The sequence below is a fragment of the Glycine soja genome, chromosome 20 (assembly GCF_004193775.1).
Source record: "Glycine soja cultivar W05 chromosome 20, ASM419377v2, whole genome shotgun sequence".
NCBI lineage: Eukaryota > Viridiplantae > Streptophyta > Magnoliopsida > Fabales > Fabaceae > Glycine > Glycine soja.
The window spans coordinates 40,490,079-40,511,805 of record NC_041021.1 but is presented as its reverse complement, the minus strand read 5'-3'; the positions used below and the strand labels follow the sequence as shown (position 1 = coordinate 40,511,805).

General features: G+C 30.3%; 1 protein-coding gene and 1 pseudogene across 2 annotated transcripts; both read right to left on the bottom strand.

The window, feature by feature from the left end:
* Nucleotides 1-12,353: 12,353 nt before the first annotated feature.
* LOC114402575 (cyclin-D4-1-like) lies at nucleotides 12,354-14,415 on the bottom strand. Of its 2 annotated transcripts, none has more exons than XM_028365201.1 (5): nucleotides 13,829-14,415; nucleotides 13,658-13,744; nucleotides 13,276-13,570; nucleotides 13,089-13,153; nucleotides 12,354-12,882 (listed from the first exon to the last, which is right to left on the bottom strand). In XM_028365201.1, the coding sequence occupies exons 1-5, from the start codon at nucleotides 14,072-14,074 to the stop codon at nucleotides 12,640-12,642; spliced, it is 936 nt and encodes a 311-aa protein (XP_028221002.1). In that variant the 5' UTR covers nucleotides 14,075-14,415; the 3' UTR covers nucleotides 12,354-12,639. The 2 variants fall into 2 exon arrangements, with proteins under 2 accessions (XP_028221002.1, XP_028221001.1); XM_028365200.1 differs by having other exon boundaries at nucleotides 13,089-13,192; nucleotides 13,829-14,409.
* A 2,690-nt stretch (nucleotides 14,416-17,105) lies between these two features.
* Nucleotides 17,106-21,018, bottom strand: LOC114402107 (annotated as a pseudogene).
* Nucleotides 21,019-21,727: the final 709 nt, after the last annotated feature.

Here is a 21,727-nt window from a genome sequence, read left to right as displayed (position 1 = left end):
CTGCACGTGCACATGCACTTCTATCTATATCCCACCGGTATTTTTTTTTTTTTGTATAGATAGTTTTAAATGGAAAATGAAAAATTGTCAAAAAAAATGGAAAATGAAAAATAAAGATTTTAAATAAAAGTAAACTTACGAAAGGACCAAATTATTATTATTTTTTTTTGGTGTGGAGGACCTAATTAATTAAATACTGTAAAAACTAAAATTATACATAAACCAAAAAAATACACAAAATAGAAAAATTAAAAAATGATTAATTTTAAAATTAATAATGAGTAAATTAAAAACTATCGTGTGCGTTAAATTGTTAGTGAACACGTGTTAGTCAAGTAATGATCGATTTCGTTTAATAATTAATAGAAACGAAAGTCTATTTAAGTATTAATATGTCAGATTGTTAAAAATTAACCTCGTTTGAATTTGAAACTTTATGTGATAAAATTTAATAAATGTCTATCCTTTATTCCTTTTTACCTAAAAAATATTGTAATTGTTTGACGATCCATCTAGGCAACAAATGAATATTGTTCACAATATGGACAATGATTCTTAATAATACCTCTTAAAATAAAAGGTGCACGTGATGATGGTCAAATAAAAGAAGTACTACGAACGACGTACTGATTGGCTTGGAGGCCTTTTATATTGCGAAAGAAAAGATATAGAGGTAGGCTAATCTGTATTATTTAATTATTGATGGAATACAAGGTGAGGTGGATCAATTGTTATAGAATTATATTAATTTAATTAATATTTTGAGTTTAATTTTTTTTTCTTATATATTTGAGTTTAAATCTTAAATATATTATGACGTTATTTGAAGATTTTATTAAATGAAGTATGTATTTTATTACATAAAATGTGCATAAAATAATAATATTTTTAAAAAATAACAAAATAATTTTATCTTATACTTTAAAATTGTTAAAATAATTATATGAAATAATGAAATAAATTTCGTATATTTTATTTCATCTTATTTTAAATAATTCAAACAATAACAATCAACCATTTCTATTAATCCAAACATTGAGATAATATTCAGCATAGCATTTGACTCTTTAGGTGTAAGCAAAGTGCTTTTTTAACTTATAGAAAGTTAGATGCAAAGCAATATTTTTTTAAGCTTGTAGGTAGAAATTAATGTCCTTCAAATTAAATATTAAGAAATCATTAAAATAATATATTAATAAATTTAACTTCTTCTAATAAAGTCATTATATTATATATACATATATATCGAACAATAAGTGACATGGTTACTTATGCCTTTGTTTTTGTGTTTTCTTGCGTGCTATTGTACGTTTCTATGAATCAAGATAAGATCATGTATTACAATCAAATGGAAACTTAATTTCGAGTGGTGCGTTTGGTGCTCTACCAGTGCGCTCCATCATATGCTTAGATTTTAAGTTTGGTTATTTTATTTGTATGTACCAGCCATCAAATTAAGTTGAGCCACCCGTCAATTCATATTAAAATTTGATACGAGAAACCAAATGGTCAATGTTTGGTTAAAAATAATATTAATCAACCAAACTGAAATTGTCTGTTCCAACATGGAAAGTAGAATTAACGAAGCTTCCTAGCTAGTATTGATGAGGTTTTTATTTTTATTGTTATTTTCGGGGAGAGGGGTTGGTGATCCATACTAATTATTAAAACACTAGGAAGCAACCATTAGGAGCCTAAAGCCAAAGAAAGGGGGTCGTAAATAATGGAAGGCAATGCTAACTAGTGTGTCCCAAGAATATTGATTAATAAATTTAAAGTAATAAATATTTTTTAATCAAAATTCTTTAAGACACTTATTAGTAAGATCCATAATGTAAATATCACTAGAATTATTGCATGCAATATGCAAAGGCTACATGGCTTGTGTAGAGAGCACATGAATGGCAATAATAATGATGATGCAAATTGCAAACAAGGGGGAAAAAATTTAAAAAAACCCATGTGTAAATTATCCTTCTTGGATCACTCATTATCAGAGGGCAGTACTATAGTGCAACAAACAATCTAATAATAATAACTAAGGGTAGTATAAACATCGAACCTTCCCAAAGTGGAACTTCCCTAGCCATGGCATCATAATTGTCTTCTTACCCTTACCCTTATTTTTTTGATTTTTTTTTTTTTCAGTAGTTATCCCTACTGCGGACAAGTCTAACTGCATCCCAGTTCAAATCCAGCTCATATTTGCCATAACTTCACAATTTCTGAGATGAGGCTTCTCAACAGCTTTGGGCCCATTAATATTTTGACCAAGTCCCCTTCGAAAGTGTCAACTTCCATTAGCTGGTAATTGGTAATGAAAGGTACTAGTACATTATTGTTATTTCTTTTGTAAAAATAAACCTATACTTTAGTGGTCACTTTGGTGTCCTTTTATAAATTTCTCAAATATTCAGTATCCCCCATATGCAGTAAATGATAAAACGATAAGGAAGAATCAAGAAAGACGTTACTCCCTTACTTGTACTCAGAATCAGCAAGCCCTGAACTGAAATCCACATTAAAAAATGTGGGCTGGAATGTGTTTGTGGCTACACTGGGACCTAATGACAGCTGGTCGATCAATGATAGAATCCATTCATGCTTTATAAATTACAATATCATCCATCCATTTCGCACACATTATTTAAAAGGGGAAATAAAGTTGGTTCAGTTAAATATTTTACTTCCTATTTTTATTTTTCAGCTCAAAGCAACACACTAATCATTTTAATTCTCTTTATTTGACCTTTGTTTATTCAAAATATATATGGAAACGATCATTTAATACGTTAAAATTAAGGTTGAATGGATGAGATAATTTTTAAATTTAATTTTGGATGAAAATAACTTTTTTGAGATTTTATTTATCTTTTTGTTAAACTCAAAATTAATTAAAATCTTTTTGTCTCGATGAACTCAAGATAATAAATTATTTTAGATTAATATAAAATTTTATATATGTAATTTATGTGAAAAATATTTAAAATTTAATCATAAATTTTAAAAAAATATTATTTAATTAAAATTTATAGAATGATATAATAATTGTTAAAATTACAATAATGTAATTTGATCTATAATATATATATATATATATGTATATATATATATAATAATTGTTATAATTACAGTAACGATTTGCATTGTGCTAAGTATGATTTGTAGTGTGGAAAATTTTTTTTCTCTGTTTTTTGACAGAAGTCAATTTTTTTCTTACTTTCTGGAAGATAATACATTGTTCAATTATATTAATAACATATTAAAAATCAAATTTTATTTTTATTAAAATATGAAGTTAAATAATTAAAACCTGTTGTCACCAAAAAAATAATTAAAACCTGTTATTACACGCAATATTTTTGGTGTGCTTATTGATTGTCACGCGCAATATATCACGGCAATTCTTTGTACGGCCGCTTAAGTAACTCTCATATACGCTCGTCCGTACAATTGACTGAAAGCCTCGTACCATGTAACGAGTGGAACTGATCATGGAACCAGTGGATCAACGTCAAATGTTGTTTTTATTTTTTAGGTAAACGTTAACTGTACCCTAAAATAGAAATGTTCATAGGTCTTAAGCTTATTTGTTAAATAATTTAAAATGAAAATATTTTTATTAAGAAATAAAAAATTATATTATTCATTGATTTTTTTTATGATCTTTTGTAAGTTACGTGATAAATATTTTTTTTAGTTCTCTAATCGATATTCTAAAAATATTAGTTTTATTTTTAAGTTGAAAGAAAAATATACATATTTTGTGTGTATCGTACGAAAATTAATTATTATTTCAAAAACAACAATTTTATATCAATAACATGATATAGAAAAAAATAATATATTATTAAACTTTTAAAATGATAATTCCATATGTGTTAATACTAAAAAAATTATATTTTTCCCAGGAATTAAAATATACAAAATTTAATAAATAATTTATTAGTTTTATATTTTTTTAAATATATTTAAAATTTGAGTGATAGAATAATGAAATAAAAATAATAATAAAAGCTCATAATTAGATTATAGTATTGAGTAAAAAACATTTTATCCATTTAAAATATAGTTTAGTTTTAATTTCTTATATAAATTGGACAGAATATATCTCAAATTATCATAATTTATTTTAATTTTATTTTTTATTTAATTCAATAATTATTTGTAGTAGAATTTAAACATGCAGTCAAACAACAATTGCCTTAAATATAAAAAAAAAAAAAATTCTATAACATTTCATCTTTGGCACATTTTCTCACATGCAAACGAGAATTTGCAGTTTCTTCCAGTCATTTTTTGAATTAAGCAGAATTGGTCTTTGAATAAACATTTAATTTAAGAGGTGTTTAGTGTAAGAGAAGTATTTAGTTTTTCATGAATCTGACGAAGTTGAACATGCTTATTTTTTGTATTTGATTTATTATTTAAAAAATAACATTGTATTATTCTTCAGGAATTTTTTCATCTAGGTGCCACACGAAATTATTCTTATCGGAAGAGGTGGAATTTTTTTATTTGAACTAAAAAAATTGTTTTCTGGTATAAAAAATATCATGAAACATTATAAATTTAATATTATTTTTGGTCCATTAAGTTTTACACTTATTTTATTTTAGTATATTAAATTTTAAACACTCAATTTTAGTTTTTTTATGTTTTTTAAGTTTTATTTTAATGCTTTTTTAATTTTCTGTTAATAACATTAGTTTCCCGTTAACAATGTTAGAGTCTTAAATTAAAAATAATTAATTTAATATAGTGACGGTTTTTAACTATCACTTTCTTTAAAAAAACTGACTGCATCTTTCACTCGCCGTTCTCTGTCACAGTTCTTCCACTACGAAACCGCACGATCCTCCCTTGTCCCCACTGTCTCTGTTACACCATTTCTTTGCAAACACGATTTGAAAAACAACAATGAGAGAAACAAAAAGGAGAGAGAAAGTCCCAAAGTGAAAAAATTAAATTACAGAGTAGCGTTGATTGAGAAAAAGTAGGAAAGAGGGTAACATATTATTGACTAATTTTTAATTTTTTTTTTTTACCTATTTGCTGCTCAATCAATCTGTGTTACTATCTAATCTCGGAAATCTCAGAATGGAAATATTGCAGGAAGAGGATGATGTTGATTAAGGGGTTTGGCTGGTTGATTTAATTTGATTTTGTTAAGGTTTTTACTTTTTAGGTTAATTGATGCAAATACAGCGATGTGGGGTTGGATTTTTAAATGCTGTTTGGCTCACAAAAGATTGTTGCGGCTGAAATCCCCTACAACGTTTAAATTAATATATTTATGATAACATAATTAATTTAAAAATGGTAGCGGTTTTGAACTGCTGCTATTATGTTAAAATTAATTATTTTACAATATAAAAGTTAACATTTTAATGAAAATAAAAAATATATATTAAGATGAAAACTGTTAAAAATATAAAGGATCAAAATTGAAGTTTAAAACTTAATGTTTTATCTTCATCTTTTATATTTTTTAAAGTTTTATTTTAATATATTAAATTTTAAAATTTTCATTTAAACTCTTTATATTTTTAAAAGTTTGGTTTTGATTATTCATGCTTTTGAAATTTTTCGTTATAGTTATTTCTTCTAATTTTGTTTACAATATTAGTATTTTTTAATTTTTAAAATAATTAATTTAAAATAATAACTACTAAAATGTTGTTATCTTTAAAATGTATTCACCAAACTTATTTTTTCAACCTCTATTATCTTGTACAAATTTCATAACTACCACAATCCACCACCAACATAGATCATATATTCGACTATGATAATAATTGTTAGATATGATGTTATGATGATGATTTTGAGTGTTACTTTAATTTTTAATTGTCACTAGTTTAAATTTCAAAATTTAACACAATATTAACATTTTCTAATTAATGTAAATTAGAATAAATGATTAAAATGAAATTTTCTAAAACATAAAGGATCAAAATCAAACATTTAAAATTATAAATGACTAAAATAAAACTTTTAAAACTTAACATATTAAAATAAAAAATTTGAAAACATAAAAGAACAAAATGAAAAACTTTTAAAATAATTAAAATAAAACTTTTAAAACTTAATGTAAATTAACACAATATTAACATTTTCTAATTAATGTAAATTAGAATAAATGATCAAAATGAAAATTTCAAAAACATAAAGAATCAAAATCAAACATTTAAAATCATAAATGACTAAAATAAAACTTTTAAAACTTAACATACTAAAATAAAAATTTTGAAAACATAAAAAAACAATATGAAAAACTTTTAAAATAATTAAAATAAAACTTTAAAAACTTAATGTACCAGAATCAAACAACATTAAAACATAATGAATTAAAAATGATATTTAATCTTTCAAGAACTCTATTTTTATCATGATATCAAATTCTATTTAAAAATATTTTAAGAATAATCTTATATTTTACTTGATATTAATACAATTAAATAATTTTAATTCATTTTCTTAATCATTGTGAAATTAATTATTTTTATTTATATAAATTCAGAGCAGTACTATTTACATAATATTATATAAATTCAGAGGAGACCTTTCCGAATTAATTAGATCGTGATTAATTAAATTTAATCGCATAATGTTGTTTGACTTTCAATTCTGATAATCAGACCCTGGGTTCCCTGGTCATGGGCGAAGGGTTGTATTTATTATCTGTTGAAGATATGGTCTTGACTATTCCAAATTCCCACGATGACAAATGCAACTTATTCAGTTCAATGCCACTTCCTGAGAAAAGTAATCTTTAGTGAATAATAATATAGGAAATAACTCGAATGTTTTTCCTGTTTCCAGCATAATTCTTTCTAGTGGTTCTAAGCAAAACATAGACAAGGAGTCCATCATTTGTTTCCTACACTCTCATTATTGTATCTTTGTATCTCTTGTTGTATTTTGAAAAATCTAATCCAAAATGAAAATTTGAATTTGAGAATGGATTTTTTTGGAATGCAATAAAAGATGTAGGATGCAATAGTAGGAGTGCAGAATGCGGTAACCGGTTATTCTTTATTCAATTCTGCTCCTACGAAGGGTCTCCTAGTAGCGTCAAGGAACAATGGGCTAGTGGGCTCTTGTTTCCTGTGCCAAAGTATTGCTTCCTACACCTTTTACATTTTGCATTAGCCAATCCAAAAGATTAAAAATAAAAAAATTCAGCAAGAAATGGGTGAAAAAATTAGACACGTATCACATAAGTCAAACATTAGTCCAATAATATTTATACAAGACCAGATGCAATAAATTAAGAATATAAAAAAAATTAACAATTAGAGAATGAGAAGTAATAACTTAGGAATATAAAAAATTAACAATTAATATATTTGAAAATAAGTATATGTTTTTTACAATTAGTACAAAAAATACTCATTTATTTTTTATATACGAGACCAGATGTAATAATGTGTCTAATTACTCATTTATTACTGGTCAGATTGTTTAAACTTAAAAAATTTTAAAATAAGTAATTTTTTAAGACAAACATATCAAAAAGTAAAAAAAAAAAAAACTGTTTATTTTATTTAAGTAAGTGTTTTTTTAATTAAGCAAACGTGCCTGTATTTTTCTTTTTTTGGAAACAAACGCGCGTGCGTATATCACACCAACAGTCATTATAGGGTAATATGAAGTGCGACATGTTTATACTGACAGAATGTTTTTTTAAAAAAAATACTAAGATTGATACTAATAAAAATATTCAAGAGATTAAAACTAAATTTATTCATATTTACAACTGTTGAATGCTTATTTTCCCAAATAAATCTCCGGGTGGCTCCTCATGTTGATAAATGTTTGGTCAAACAATTGATGAAAACCCCATCAAACTCTCCACCACTGTCTCTGCTAAGTCTGGCCCTGACCCAGCGAATATATGTCCAAAACTAAAACAATGTCTACACAAAAAAATTAAGCGCAATATTTAAGGCATAAATTGTTCTGATTGAAATATAGTACTATAACTAATCAACTAGTAATAGAAATCACGCTGCTCAGTGTCTTTTGAAATAGTTTATGACTTTATGTTATTTGTCATTGACACCACTTCTTCAATACTCGCTCTAAGCTCTATCCCCTCCGTCCTAAAATATCACAGTTTTAGTCTTTTTTTTTAAAAATAAATTAATTAATGTTTTTTTATTTTTTAATGAGATATTTAAATATTTATTTTAATTATATTTTTTAATAAATAGTACTCCCTTAAAATATTTAATAATATATTTATTAAAATTAAGAGAAAAGAAGGACATTTTAGTAAAATTACTCTTTAATATATGTGTGAAAACCTTAAACATCAGCTATTTTGGGATCAAGAGAGTAGTTTTAATAAATACTTCCTCTTGATCTATGTATAAACAAAAAGGTTATTTTATATACTTAAATATAAGGAAATTTAATTAATTTTATCTTTATTTAATGATATTATTCCTAAAATATCACTCATTTAATTACAACTCTTTTCTATTCATGATGAAAAATAATTTAGAAATAATTTTATATTTTACTTAAAATTAATTAATAATTTTAACTAACTTTCTTAGTGTATAAAAATAATTAATATTCAGAAGGGGTATGGTTCTAAACTTATATGGATACAGAAAATAGAAGGACATGGTTAACGAAAATTATAGCAATGAGGGGTAGACAATTGTGAAAGGGTTACATGGAGATTGAAGAGAGTGGGTGGTGGCTATCCAAGGGTGTTAATGCTTGTTTGTCTCATGCTTCGGCTGTTTCCAATGCTGAGGTTCAACACACCTCACATTTTTCTAACTCTCAAAAAAGCCTGTGAAGCTTCTTACTACATAACTGTACACTGTTTTCTGGCCCCATTTTCCTCAGTGGACCCCTCCTCTTACATCGACAATTCAGATTTACAAAATAAATGTTAGACCAACCAAAAAGATTTGCAAAATAAATGCTACTACCTCTATGAATTTTCACTCTTAAAAATTACTAGTATGTTATGTATCTTTCTTATATCATGGCGCCTATTTTATAAATCTTTATTTTATCCTCTGAAATTATAAGATTAATCATTTAATTGTTTTATTTATAAAATATTTACTTTAGCTTTTATTTTGCAAAAGTATGAGTTTGAAAATGTAGCATTCTCGTATTTGATACAAATTATAAAAAATTATTCTCACATATGATCCATTCCTAAGAATCTATACTACATATAGGTTATCCTCTTTTTATTCCCATATAAAAGGATGGGAACCCTATATTTTCATAAGAATGAAAGCTACTTTTAAAATAACTTCTCATTTTTCTTTATTCTAATTTATTTTTATACTTTTCTTTGTAATTAAAATAAATTTAAAAATATTTCAAGAGATGATAAGTAGTTAGCAAACATCTTTAATGGAAATGACAATGAATTTATAACAACTCAAATATCATGTTAACCAATTAAGTTACATCCAAAATTTAATAAATTAAAACATAATTCATAAAAAAATTGGATCTAAAAATTAATAAACACCAAACCTAACTGGTTATACAATTTTTCCTTATGCATGTTTTTTCAATTTGATCGCTTGACTCACAAAAGTCACAATCAATCAATCTGTGGACTCATATGGACTCAATTGATTTTGAATATACTACTCAAAATTATTTACTACCCAACAAAATAAAATAACTATTTTATACACAATCACTCGCAATAAGCTAATTTTAAGTAGGATTCTTTTTTTATAATTTTTGTTTTTAGTTCTTAATTTAAATTTTAACGGATCAAAGTTTCATAACTTTTTATTTGTTGTTACTTTTAATCTTCTTGTAACAACAATAACTAACAATTTATGAGTAATGTTAACTATTGGTTAATTTAAAAGATCGAGATGATGCTAGATAAATCTGAAGTCGTGTATAACACTTTCAGATTGAATCAAATTTTGGGGTTCAACCAAAATTGTTCAAACGGATAAAATCAGAAGATTATAATTCAAGAGTTTTTGTTTTGGTCTTATATATTTTGTCACCCGTTATGCTTTCTGAACCAGAATGATTATTTATGATCAAAGAAAATGTGGTTTTTGGCGGTTGATGGAAGTTATTTCTTTTTAAAATTTGCCGTTGATGGAAGTTTTATTAATTTCCATGTAACTTCCAATCGTTGATGGAAGTTTTAATAACTTCCATATAACTTCCAAAATTTGCCTAAACCGAACATCTTGTTATTACATTAAAACAAACGTGTACTCTTATTTTAACATAATAAAGAGATCAATTACACTAAAATGTCCAACATTAACAACACATTAATTTGTAATATAATTAAGGAATTTAGTTGGAATATTCAAGTATAATTTTGTTTTCTATTGTAAATTGTAATTTTAATCTTTTATCCATCAGTCTTGTAATTGAAATTAATTATTTATATTTATCTTGCAATTTTCTTGGTTTATATTTCAAAAAAATTACGTAAATTAAAAATATTCATGAAAAAATAATATTTGTCAATTTTACCAAATTGTATGATTCCATATTCCTCCACGTGTTATTTTTTAATTAATAATTTTTAAAAATATTTCACTATTTTTATTTTTAAAAATTTGTTGTAAAATTCAAAAGTTAACTTTACTATTGTTTTTATACAAATTTAATTTAAAGATTGTTTATATATATATAAAAAAAAGTTTTTTTATAATAAAAAAAGGATATTTTCATAAATGAAAGCCCGAAGCCCCCATGTTCTTTGAAAAATGTTATCTGGAAAGTAGACATGATATTCTTTCGTGCACACGCGTTCTGCAGTGCCGGAAAATTTGCTGATCGCATGGGTCCCATTTACAGGCTGGGATGTGGAATTCAAATTGACCAACTTACACTTACACAGAAACTCCGACCCACGAAGGAAGCCCTATTACTAATACCTGTGGGCTCAACCTATAACTGATTAATTGTACGGTCTAGAACCCTAGATCACTACCCTAAACAAAACTTGCATGGACCCATTACAATCAAATTAAACTTGCCATGCCGTATATAGTATTCCCAAGAAGAACCTACTAATATTTTTGTGTAGCCCCTAAACTTTTCGATATTCTTCTTTTTGGCTTTTTCTGAAGAAAAAAAAACTCACATTTTGTTTCTCCAACTGAATGAATTAGTACTCTTGTTGAGAATATGACTCAGTGCATGCACAGAACTCTGAGGTCCGGAGGAAACGAATATTTTCATATCAAAGTTTTACCCGACCCTGTGATTTCGAGTGAGATGCAGATTGGAAATTTGGAATTAATGTGTTAGAGGTTTAGGGTTTAGATTAAAAAACCAAATTTCTAAATCATTATTGGTTCATTATAGATTACTTGATACTACTATAAAAACAAACATTGCAAATAGGTCATTTTCTAAGCTAGCATTTATAACTTCACAGTGAACAAATTTAATGACGATAAAAGATAGATTAAAAACAAAACTATGAACATGGATAAGAAAAAAAGAAAAAAAAACCTAAGGTCAACCATAACGAAAATCTTTGTCATTACCCGGAAAATAGTGTCTCTCCCAGTCCCGTGCTGTGTGTGTTGGGTTATTATTCAATTATTAGGAGCGTAAACGTAGTCGAAAGTCCTAAGGTCTCGTTATTCTCAACAGCAGCTTTTTGGTTCCTTGTTTGTTCCCCCTACCTACAATCCAATGAGGCTATGACTATATAACCCATAGACCATTGTCCTACAACTATACACTATTACTAGGACGTGATGTGTATGATTTGATGCAAGTATATGTGACCTCCTACACCGTTTCTTCTTTGCCTTGACATTGGTCAAATCATATCTCTCTCTTTGACCCTACCACCACCACTTTTCCCACTCATATCATATATTTTCCCTCCAATCTCTCTCTTTTCGTATCCATTACGTGGCACCAACCCGTCATACCAACGTCACCCTCTTCAAGCTCAGTAGTAACAGTAATAAGCACCACATGTTCCTGTGCACCAATTATCCCCGATGATTCAAGATCCAACTGCGGGCCCCACTTGTCGGACACTACGTGGCTCAGCCCCGCTGGCCCATTAGGCCCAATCACGCCAATTCCATTTTCTAAATTACGACCATGTTGTCCTTTCAAGCCCAATATCTCTAAAATTACCCCAAACACATCATAACACGCAAGCATTTTAGGCGGCACAAAATAATTTCAGCCTTCATCAGTTTCTCTGACCGATGCCGTACTTTCAAGCACAGGAATGCCACATACATGGCTTAATCGTTGCAATATCGAACCAAACAACTCATTAGATCCACGCAATTATTAATTTATACGAACGTCATTCAATTCAATGATAATACATCACAAGTTAAAAATTATGCAACAACAATAATAAATTAAAAATTGAAAAAGTTACCTTCGCCGAATCAACCAAAGACTACCCAAATCTTGACCTTGGTCTTTTATATAATCAAGATATAAATTATAATGCATTCAAAAACCACAAAGTAAAGTAACCTCTTTCTCCCTGACAAGAGATACCCAAGAAAAGGAGACATTTATATATTATATTGTGACTGTAATTATTATAAATATATGAATATATGAATTATATATGATGCCGAGAATGAAGTGAAGTGGAGTGAAGTTTCGGTCTTGCATCTACCGCCGGGGTGCATCCGAGGCAGAGGATCGAAGCCGTTTATTTGGCGGCTCGGCTTGTTCCTCGGCTGAGCCAGCAAAATTCCTCTCGGAAGGTGTGTCGCAGCTCCCACAGGTGGCGGCGTCGAGCACGCCGACGGGGCTGGACGGCGCCGCCGCCTCGGTTATTCTGACTTTAATGGATGCGGGACACGTGTCCACCACGTACTCCTCCATTAGTTGGTGACAGCATCTCACCATTTCCTGTCCCCGAAGAACAAAGATTCATTTGTCAAAATAATAATAATAATAATAAACAAACAAACAAACAAAAACCAAACAGAAAAAAAAAACAACTTATCATCACCCAACACTGAAACACACAGCTTTCCACGCTTCTTAAACCTTCCAATTATTATTATTATTATTATTAAACCAAACCAAATCAAATAAACATTTACTTAGCTTACACTGTTTAATCTGTCATGAAAACTCAGCGGTAATTGGCCGTTGGCGGAGCACTGCACGGCAGCGGCTGCGACGGTGGACGGCGCAAATCCCAAGAAGTTAATGACTGCCCCAATGAAAACACACGAGATAAACGACGATTGAAGGAGAAATGCATGTGGTTTGGAGAAGTAGAAGGTTAGCACTTACCACGAGTGGTGCTGAGAATGAGGTTGGAGGCAGTGGTGATGGATTGGGAAGAGGAAGAAGGGAGCTTGGTGAAGAAATAATGAAGATAGTCGAAGGGGGTGACAGAGCGGAGTCTCCATTTGAGGTTAGACATAACCCATAGTTCCATTCTCTGAACCGTTTTGGGCTCGAAGACGAACTTGGGCTGAAACAATTGAAGGTCCAGTAAGAAAGGCACATGGGACTCCTCCATTTTCGCTGCTAGAGACAAACATGCCACTGATAGCAGCTGAAATGCCCACCCACCACTTTCTTGCTGCCACCAATAATTAAATAATTAAGTATTACAGAGTCTGACTTTTTGCCTCAAAAGTGACACATTTTACGGGAGGAAGTAAGATACCGGAAGAGAACATCGAGAGAGAAAACGGTCCAAATAGTTGACGGAGAGAAACGCCGTTACCGGGGAAAACTCGTAGAATGCGTGGACCTGCATTGCCAACACTCAAAACATCAAACATTGGTTCATGCAAAAAGGACTTTCTGCGTTTACGTCCCAGAGCGCGTGGGTTACCTTTAAGATCCAGTTGACGGCGTCCAAGCGAGCGGTGACGTCCACGGAGCGGTCGCGGCAGCGGCGGAGGTAGTCCTTTTCCGGCATGTGGTGGGGCTCGGCGTCAAGGAGTCCGGCGATGGCGGCCTCGTCGGAATCCGGGAAGGGGGACGGTGGATGGTGGTGGTCGGAGGTGACTTCGCTGGCGTCTTCGGTGCAGAGGAAGGGAGGGTCCGGCGAGAGAGGCATTGTTGAGGAGGAGGGCATTGTTGGTGTTGGGTCATGGCTGGGTTCTTATGGATTTGTGTTTGACATATTAAAAGCGGTGTCTTTGCTTTGCTTTCTCTCTCTCTCTCTTTGCTTTCTGTCTCTGAAGTTTTCTTTTTTGTCTGTTTGTTTGGTTTCTCTCTCTCTCTCTCTCTTGGGTTTGTGCGTGTGAAGTTGCAGAGAGAGTGGGAAACAGTTTCGTTTCTTATTTGCTTGTGGTTTTCTTTTGCTGAAACGAGGAGTTGCCAAGCATAGACAAGACAGAGGAGAGAGGATGGATGAATATATGTAATGTATTAATGGCAGTGCACATTAACATATGCTGTGGGGGTGGTGATTTATCTGTCGCTACTCACTGGTTTATTCAACCTTTTCACAGCTATATTTATTGTCGCAAATACTAACCACTATACTATAATCTTCGTAATCTATCTCCTTTTAACCTATGTTTATGATAACTTGTAATCTATATTTTATTGTTCATTATTTAACCAACGTTCTTGAATTTCATACACTGAGAAGATTCTTTCACTTTTATATACGGCGTATTGTTTGCGAATATAACAATGACTTCTCATGAATGATTCGTCTAACATTTGCAATTTTCCTATTCGAAGACGTAGAGTGTGATTGGATTCGCATTGGATTATTTAAAATCACATTGAAATATTACTTAATATGATTTTAGATAAATATTTTTAGGTTTAGTTTTATATTAAAGAATTAATTAAGTCTAGATTTAAAATTAATTTAATTTGAAACAATTGTATCTATAATAACTAAAGAGAAGCATCAGTAACACTCTCTTTCTCTTTCTGATGGGTATCACATATAAATTAGGAAAAAATAATCATTAAATGAGATGTGAATTTCACTAAAATTATTTATTTTTAAAATATGTCAACCAATCAAAAAAGATATTAAAATGAGAGTGTTAAAAAAAAGTGTCATTAGTATCTTTCATAAATAAATTATTTTAACTTGTTAATGTGGGTAAACACAAACAGTAAAGGATCTTCGTCTTTATGAATGTGGCTTGATTTCCATGAACACCACCAAAATTTTCTAATGGGTGAATAATCCTTCTTAGGAAAATTTCCTAAAGACCAAAAAGTTAGTTAAATAATTGTAATTAAGAAAAATTGTTTGCATTTTAGACTTATATAATAATCTTTTAGATGAATTTTTACTGATAGTCTCAACAGGACTTCAATGTCCTACGCACATATTTGCGTGGGTGTATCACCTTGTCCTGTCACTTTTCTTGACATACGAGATACTTTCGAGAGTAGAAATGATATATAAACATGGTTTAAACACTGGAATGCTAAACTCATGAGGTCCACAATTATTACCAAGACATCATCATTTGTTACACCAGATTATGGATGGGCGAATTAAGGGGAAAGAAGAGTTAAAAAATATTAGACCGTCCCTCGTCTAGTGGTAGGAAACAGAGGAGAGAAGAGGTTTTGTAAGTGGGATCCACCATGATTTTGTGTTTCATTCATAAACGGACAGAAAACAGATGAAAAAAAGTATTTTCTAAAATGATGAAAATATCCCTATTTATATCACATTTTATTATTTATTCAATTAAACAACATACAAATTATGTCTATTTATTATTATATAGATAACTAAGAATTTTTTTTTTCTTTCATGTACCAAACAACCTGAAAAATGACTTTACTTTCTATTCATTTTTCTTTCCTTTTATTTTTTCCCTAAATCAAACACACTATAAAAAAACATTATTCAGTAGTGCATAACAAGTTTTTTTTTTCTCCTTTCTAAAACAAGATATTTTTAGAGTTATAAATCATGAGACAAATATATGAAAGTGTAAAAATCATTAAAATAAATTTTAAATCTTCAATAAAATTTTCTTCATGCACAAAATAGGAATATTAAATCTCTCTTAATATTTTTAAGAAATTTAATTATTTATCGATTGTGTTGTATCTTGTTGTTGTTCGTAGTACATAACAAATTAAAATTATTCAATTTACGGTGAAAAAGTAAATTACCTGCCAATGATCATTTAGTTTAAAATATCTAATCAAAATTGGATACTTGTTCATTTTCTCGTCACAAGTAGAAATTTCCATATAATGCGTAAAAAATGAAGTTTCCACGTCATTAATGAAAGATCAGATAAAAAATAACTTTATTTGCTTAAATAAAAACACATTTGACCCTTACATCTATCAAATACATTTGATATCTTACAAATAGTTAGTCCAAATTATTAGTGCCTATTTTTTATATCAAAGATTTTTTTTTCGGATTGTTGAGTGTTGACTTTAATATTTGCTGAATATAAGATTATTGATCAATATTATTAACATTTCATACAATAAATTTTTCACACAGTCCATCATTGTTGTTTTCTCATGTGAGTATATGACAACACGGGTGCGTGATTCCCGCATGACAATGGCTGCTGCTATATGGACCCGCTTAGTCTTGGCCATGCCTAAATAAGCCTATTAGAAAGCCATATATATTTCAAGTCCAATTTCACCACACAAATTTCAATACTTCAATTTGCACGCTTTAGTCCTTTGATTTATCGTCTTCATACATCATTATCATCTCCTCTCATGTGTTTGCCACTTTGAGCTTGGACTAGGCTTGAAAATCCTACAAGACACTACATTCTCATCCTCACAGCCCAAGCAGGCTTTCCTAATAAAACATAAGGCCCAATTGAAATTATTTAGCAGAGTCAAATAAGTGGACTATGGTCCTGTAGTATGTAGATATTCCTAATACAGAGAATATTCTACTTCCAAGTACATGGGTGTGTAAGACAAGAACTTAACATGCAAGTTGGTATTGCTATATAAAAAGTATAAACTGCAACACATTTGCTCTAATATCTTTTAATTTATACATATTTCTATAGAGATTCGATGATATGTTGTAATATATTCATACTATAGCAATTTGTGTAAGCACTTTTGAGACAATAAATTGTCTTGAGAATGATATATTTCCTCTTGTTCATATTAAAATGGAAGTGCACTCAATGTGAGGGGAAATATCTGCCCAGGTTTGAAGGGAGTGAATAGAAAAGTCTTCAGTTCTAGAATCCTGGTTGAAGGTCCTGAATTTTTGGCACCAGTGTCTCCCACTGTCTCGGCAAGTTGATCTCTCTCCACGACTCACAGTTAAATCCAAGAAGTAAGCAACTATGATTGCCACTGATGCTGGGGATGAGAAAAGTGCTTGCACTATATTGTTGAACTGCAAAAGGAAAGTTACAATGAGTCATAAGAACCAAAGAAAAGATAGCTATAGTAAAACTAAAATCATAAGAATCAACGTAACTTTGTCAGGTAGTATATGCAAACCCAAGTGGAGCCAGTATGAACAGGGCCATGTTCGTTGAAATACTTTGGAACAAATAAACCGATGCCCGGAGAAACACCAAGGATGAACATTGACCTATAACTGTTTATATTGCAGAACTGAAGATAGCCGAGGCCAGAGGATGCTTCTCATCATGGAAGAAACATTAGAGTCAAAGTTAGAAGTAATTCAGGAAGAAAACATGAAATTAGCATGAGTCAAATGGAAATACATTTTGCATGTCTAGTTTCATGGCAGTCAGTAGTCAACTTGTCTGTTTTTGGTTTATAGCTCATTAACTTGTTAGTTATCATAAAATGCTCATACACATAAAGATTGTAGAATTGTTTTCCCTAATTGACATTGCAATATTTTCAATGCATCTGACCACATAAGATATAAATCACACACATGCCTACGAAGGAAAAGAGAACGCAGTAAATAGCTGCTACAATTGACAAAGGTATTGAAGCAAGAAATGCTCCAAATTTTCCTGGCAGAGAAGCACAAACATGAATGCTTAAGTAAAAAACATTAGGCGGAAAAAATAACACATGTAAAGCTAGATAAGTTTGACTTCTCATCACTTAGACTACGTTTGAATTGATGGAAAGGGATGAGACAAAGGTGATCGAATGGAATGAAATATATACCATCTATTCCATCAAATACCTCTATTTTTCTTCTCTAAGGTAAAGGAAGAAATTACTGTTTGTTAATTTCCTTACTATTCTATTCACTTCTTAAGTAAGGAAATGAAAACTCTTTCCATTCCATCATAAACTATTCAAACAATGTTACTATATTTTTCTTCTTATTTCTCTCTTTATTTCTAACATATCATTGTTATATCCATTAATTTTTTCTCTTTTTTATTTTAAAAATCTTTATTTATCTTTCTTTTTCTCATATACCCTAAAAAATGAGGTGTAGGGTTTATCATTTTCCTTTGGAACACTTGGCATGATGCCCCTTTCCAATATTTGACCACTGGAAACACAGTAGTACAAATTAGCAAAGCACATGCATAAAATTGCTCACATGATGCAAAAAACCAAAAAAGAAAGATGTAGTGGTAGTACCGTAGAAGTTGTCAAATTACAAGATAATAATAATAAAAAAAAAGACCAAGGGAAATTCCCAGAATTTTCACAAATCAAATGTATACTTCACAAAGTCATACCGATCAAGTACACATTGTCATGTGCAAACTATTACTAGCAATGCATTAGCCTTTGTAATTATTTAATTAAAAAAATACAACAACCATCCCCACAAGTTTTGTCTACATTTAAAATAAAATAATAAAAAAAAGCAAACATCTACCATTGCAACAAGAGAAGCAGCAACAGTAGCAAAAATATCACCAGCATTAATTGAAAGAAGGGGGTTCCCATAGAAATGGATATGGAACTCTTATCCTGCTTAAATGGAGTGATGTCCAATTGAAGAATACCAGCTTTAGATGACCATCTACATGAATGAATTTACCATCAGCAAATGACCAATCATCCATGTGTGTGTGAGCATTTTATATGAGTTGCTGAGAACACATTCAGCTCCTCGTCATAGTTGTAAACATTAGTTTGATGCTTCAAAGCCTTAGATATATATATCATCATCTATTACATCACAAAATATAATATATGCCTTTGGAAGCACTAAATGATTCTTAATAACACAAGCAAGCTACTTAAGACTGACCAAGGAGCAGCACTAATTAACCCAGATCGGTACGGCAACTTGATTGAGTTATAGATGATCTTTTTTTGTATGCACTAGCTGCAGTCAAAATTTCAGCTAATGCCCACGCAATTCCAATTGAGATTATGATTGCAAATCGATCAACTCCTCTTGATTTCATTTTCAGGCATTGGGGAATGTACGGCAAGGCCATTCATTTAACATAAGCAGAAATATCAATTTAAAATTTTAGTTTATTTTGATATATGATATACACTGATAACAAGGGTAAATGACTTCTTACATTACCGCTAGTTTAGTATTCTTAAATTTTATTCAAGAGTCGGTCAAACCAAGTGAAATTATGCATTGAGCAATGTCCAGCAGAATCATATATATTTTTTGATTTGGATCATAGATATCCTCTATAGGAGACAATCTTATTCAAGCCAACAGCAAGTTGGAGGTAGCTCTTCCATCATGATTTTTTTTTCATACACAAGAGTTGAACTTGAGAACTTTAAGAAAATTTAAACATATACCAGCCACTTGAACCAACAGTTGGTAGAAGCATATATATTAAATAGCAAGGAATTTTGGATAATATATTTTAAAAATTGGAGCTTATACTTTTTGCCTCAGTATTTGGTAAAGAAAGCAACATACCTGGGACACGATGACAAGGATAAGAAATGCAGGGAGACCAATATCAATGCAATCTAGCATCTACAAGAATCAAAAAACAATTAGTAAACAACTAATAATCAGATGAAAGAGATATGTTACCAATATGGATAAGAAAGGAGCAATGCATGTACTCTTGGAAATGCTAATAGGAAGAGTCCTAGGCCAGTAAGAGTGACAAGGGGAACCACACTAAGGGGGCTGAGGCACCTGCAATATCAGTATATACTATATTGTTAATAACTTAATATTAGTGCATTTTTCTATTCTAAAACATAGCTGATTTTTTCAAAGAAGCAAATTGCACTATAACGATCAAAAGAGATTCTGTACTCAAGCATGTACATTGCCTGGCAAAAAATCCGTCCAAAGCCAATACTGATTTGAAAGACCGATGCAGTAATAAGTGCCCTCTGTATGGCTCTCATGGAATGTATAAATTTCTATATATATATATATATATATATAAATCCAACCAAGAAAAAAAATGATATTGGTGACATGTACTATCACTTTTATCTCCAAAACTGCTAATAAAAACTAGTCCTTTTCCAAGTAAACTCTTTTAATTACTTCTTATTTCCCAATGAAAATGAAACAAAAACATTTTGGAAACACCAACCTAATGTGAATTTTCAAACACAATCATCCTTTTGAAAACAGCAATGGACGTAGCAGGAATGAGGAAAGTATAGGATGCTCCAACAACCACTGGAAGACGTGTTCCAAACCACCAGCAGTATGTTAATGGCCGCAACAAAAAGTAGAGTATATATCACTTGAGCCTTCTCCTCCTATATGGTTATTATTATTTTCAAAAGAAAGAAGAAATTTTAGTGAAACAAAATGACTAAACAAATAGATATATACACGAAAATGCTATATTAAGAAAAGTGAAAAAAAAATTATTACATTGTCACCACCCATCAAAGGTACAGGGGTGGAGGAAGCCATGACAATGGTCCCAAGCGCAGCCAAGCAATGCAGAAACGCAACACGAATCCCTTCAGCTGCAATGAAACGAAAGCAACAAAAAAGCTAGGAAAATGCGTGTTAGTGTGTTAAGTGTTAAGTATGAAAGTTAAGGCAGAAAAAAGGGTTGGCATTAATGAGATATTAATTATACGTACGCCATGAGGGAGAACAGGCAACACAGTAATGAACACCGGGAAGTTGTTGCTTAACGCGATGAACAACGTACCACAAGAACAAGCTTCCATTGTTTCTCTCTCTCTCTCGTTATTCTCTATCTTGTTTGTTAATGTTTATAATATGTCTCTGATTTCTCTTATAATGCACTGCAGAGATTAATCAAGAAACATGATGATGAGTGAGGGTACGATGCCTGAAATGCTATTATTTTTGGTTTTGGTATGGCGCAGTTTTCAGCTACGTACTGAGGTTGAGACAGACGACTATCATTTTTTTTCTGCAGTTACGGTTATGGCCTATTCTAGCATTGCTTTTTTAATTTTTCAATATTAGTATAACTTTTATTCCTTTTTACATATTTTAATTAGTAATCCTAATTCATAATGCGTGTGGAGGTTTATTGCTTCTTCCTAAGATTTATGTTAGTGTTTTGTCGTCGTGTTTTTTAATCCGAGCAAATGCTTTTTCATTTCTCGTCCGTTATATCATGCTAATTTGTACATCAAATTAATCTAACTAGCCAAGCAGTTTCAGGTATTTATCTTGACTATAGATTTATTTATTACTATTATTATTATTATTATTGTCCAAATAAAGTGGTGCATCATGGACCACTTTTTACAAGGATACTCCGCAGTAATGACTGATGAGGACACCTTAATTGGTTCGTTGTGGTTTGGGAATGATAGCTTACTACTACGGTACTACCACTACATCTTTCTTTTTTGGTTTTTTGCATCATGTGAGCAATTTTATGCATGTGCTTTGCTAATTTGT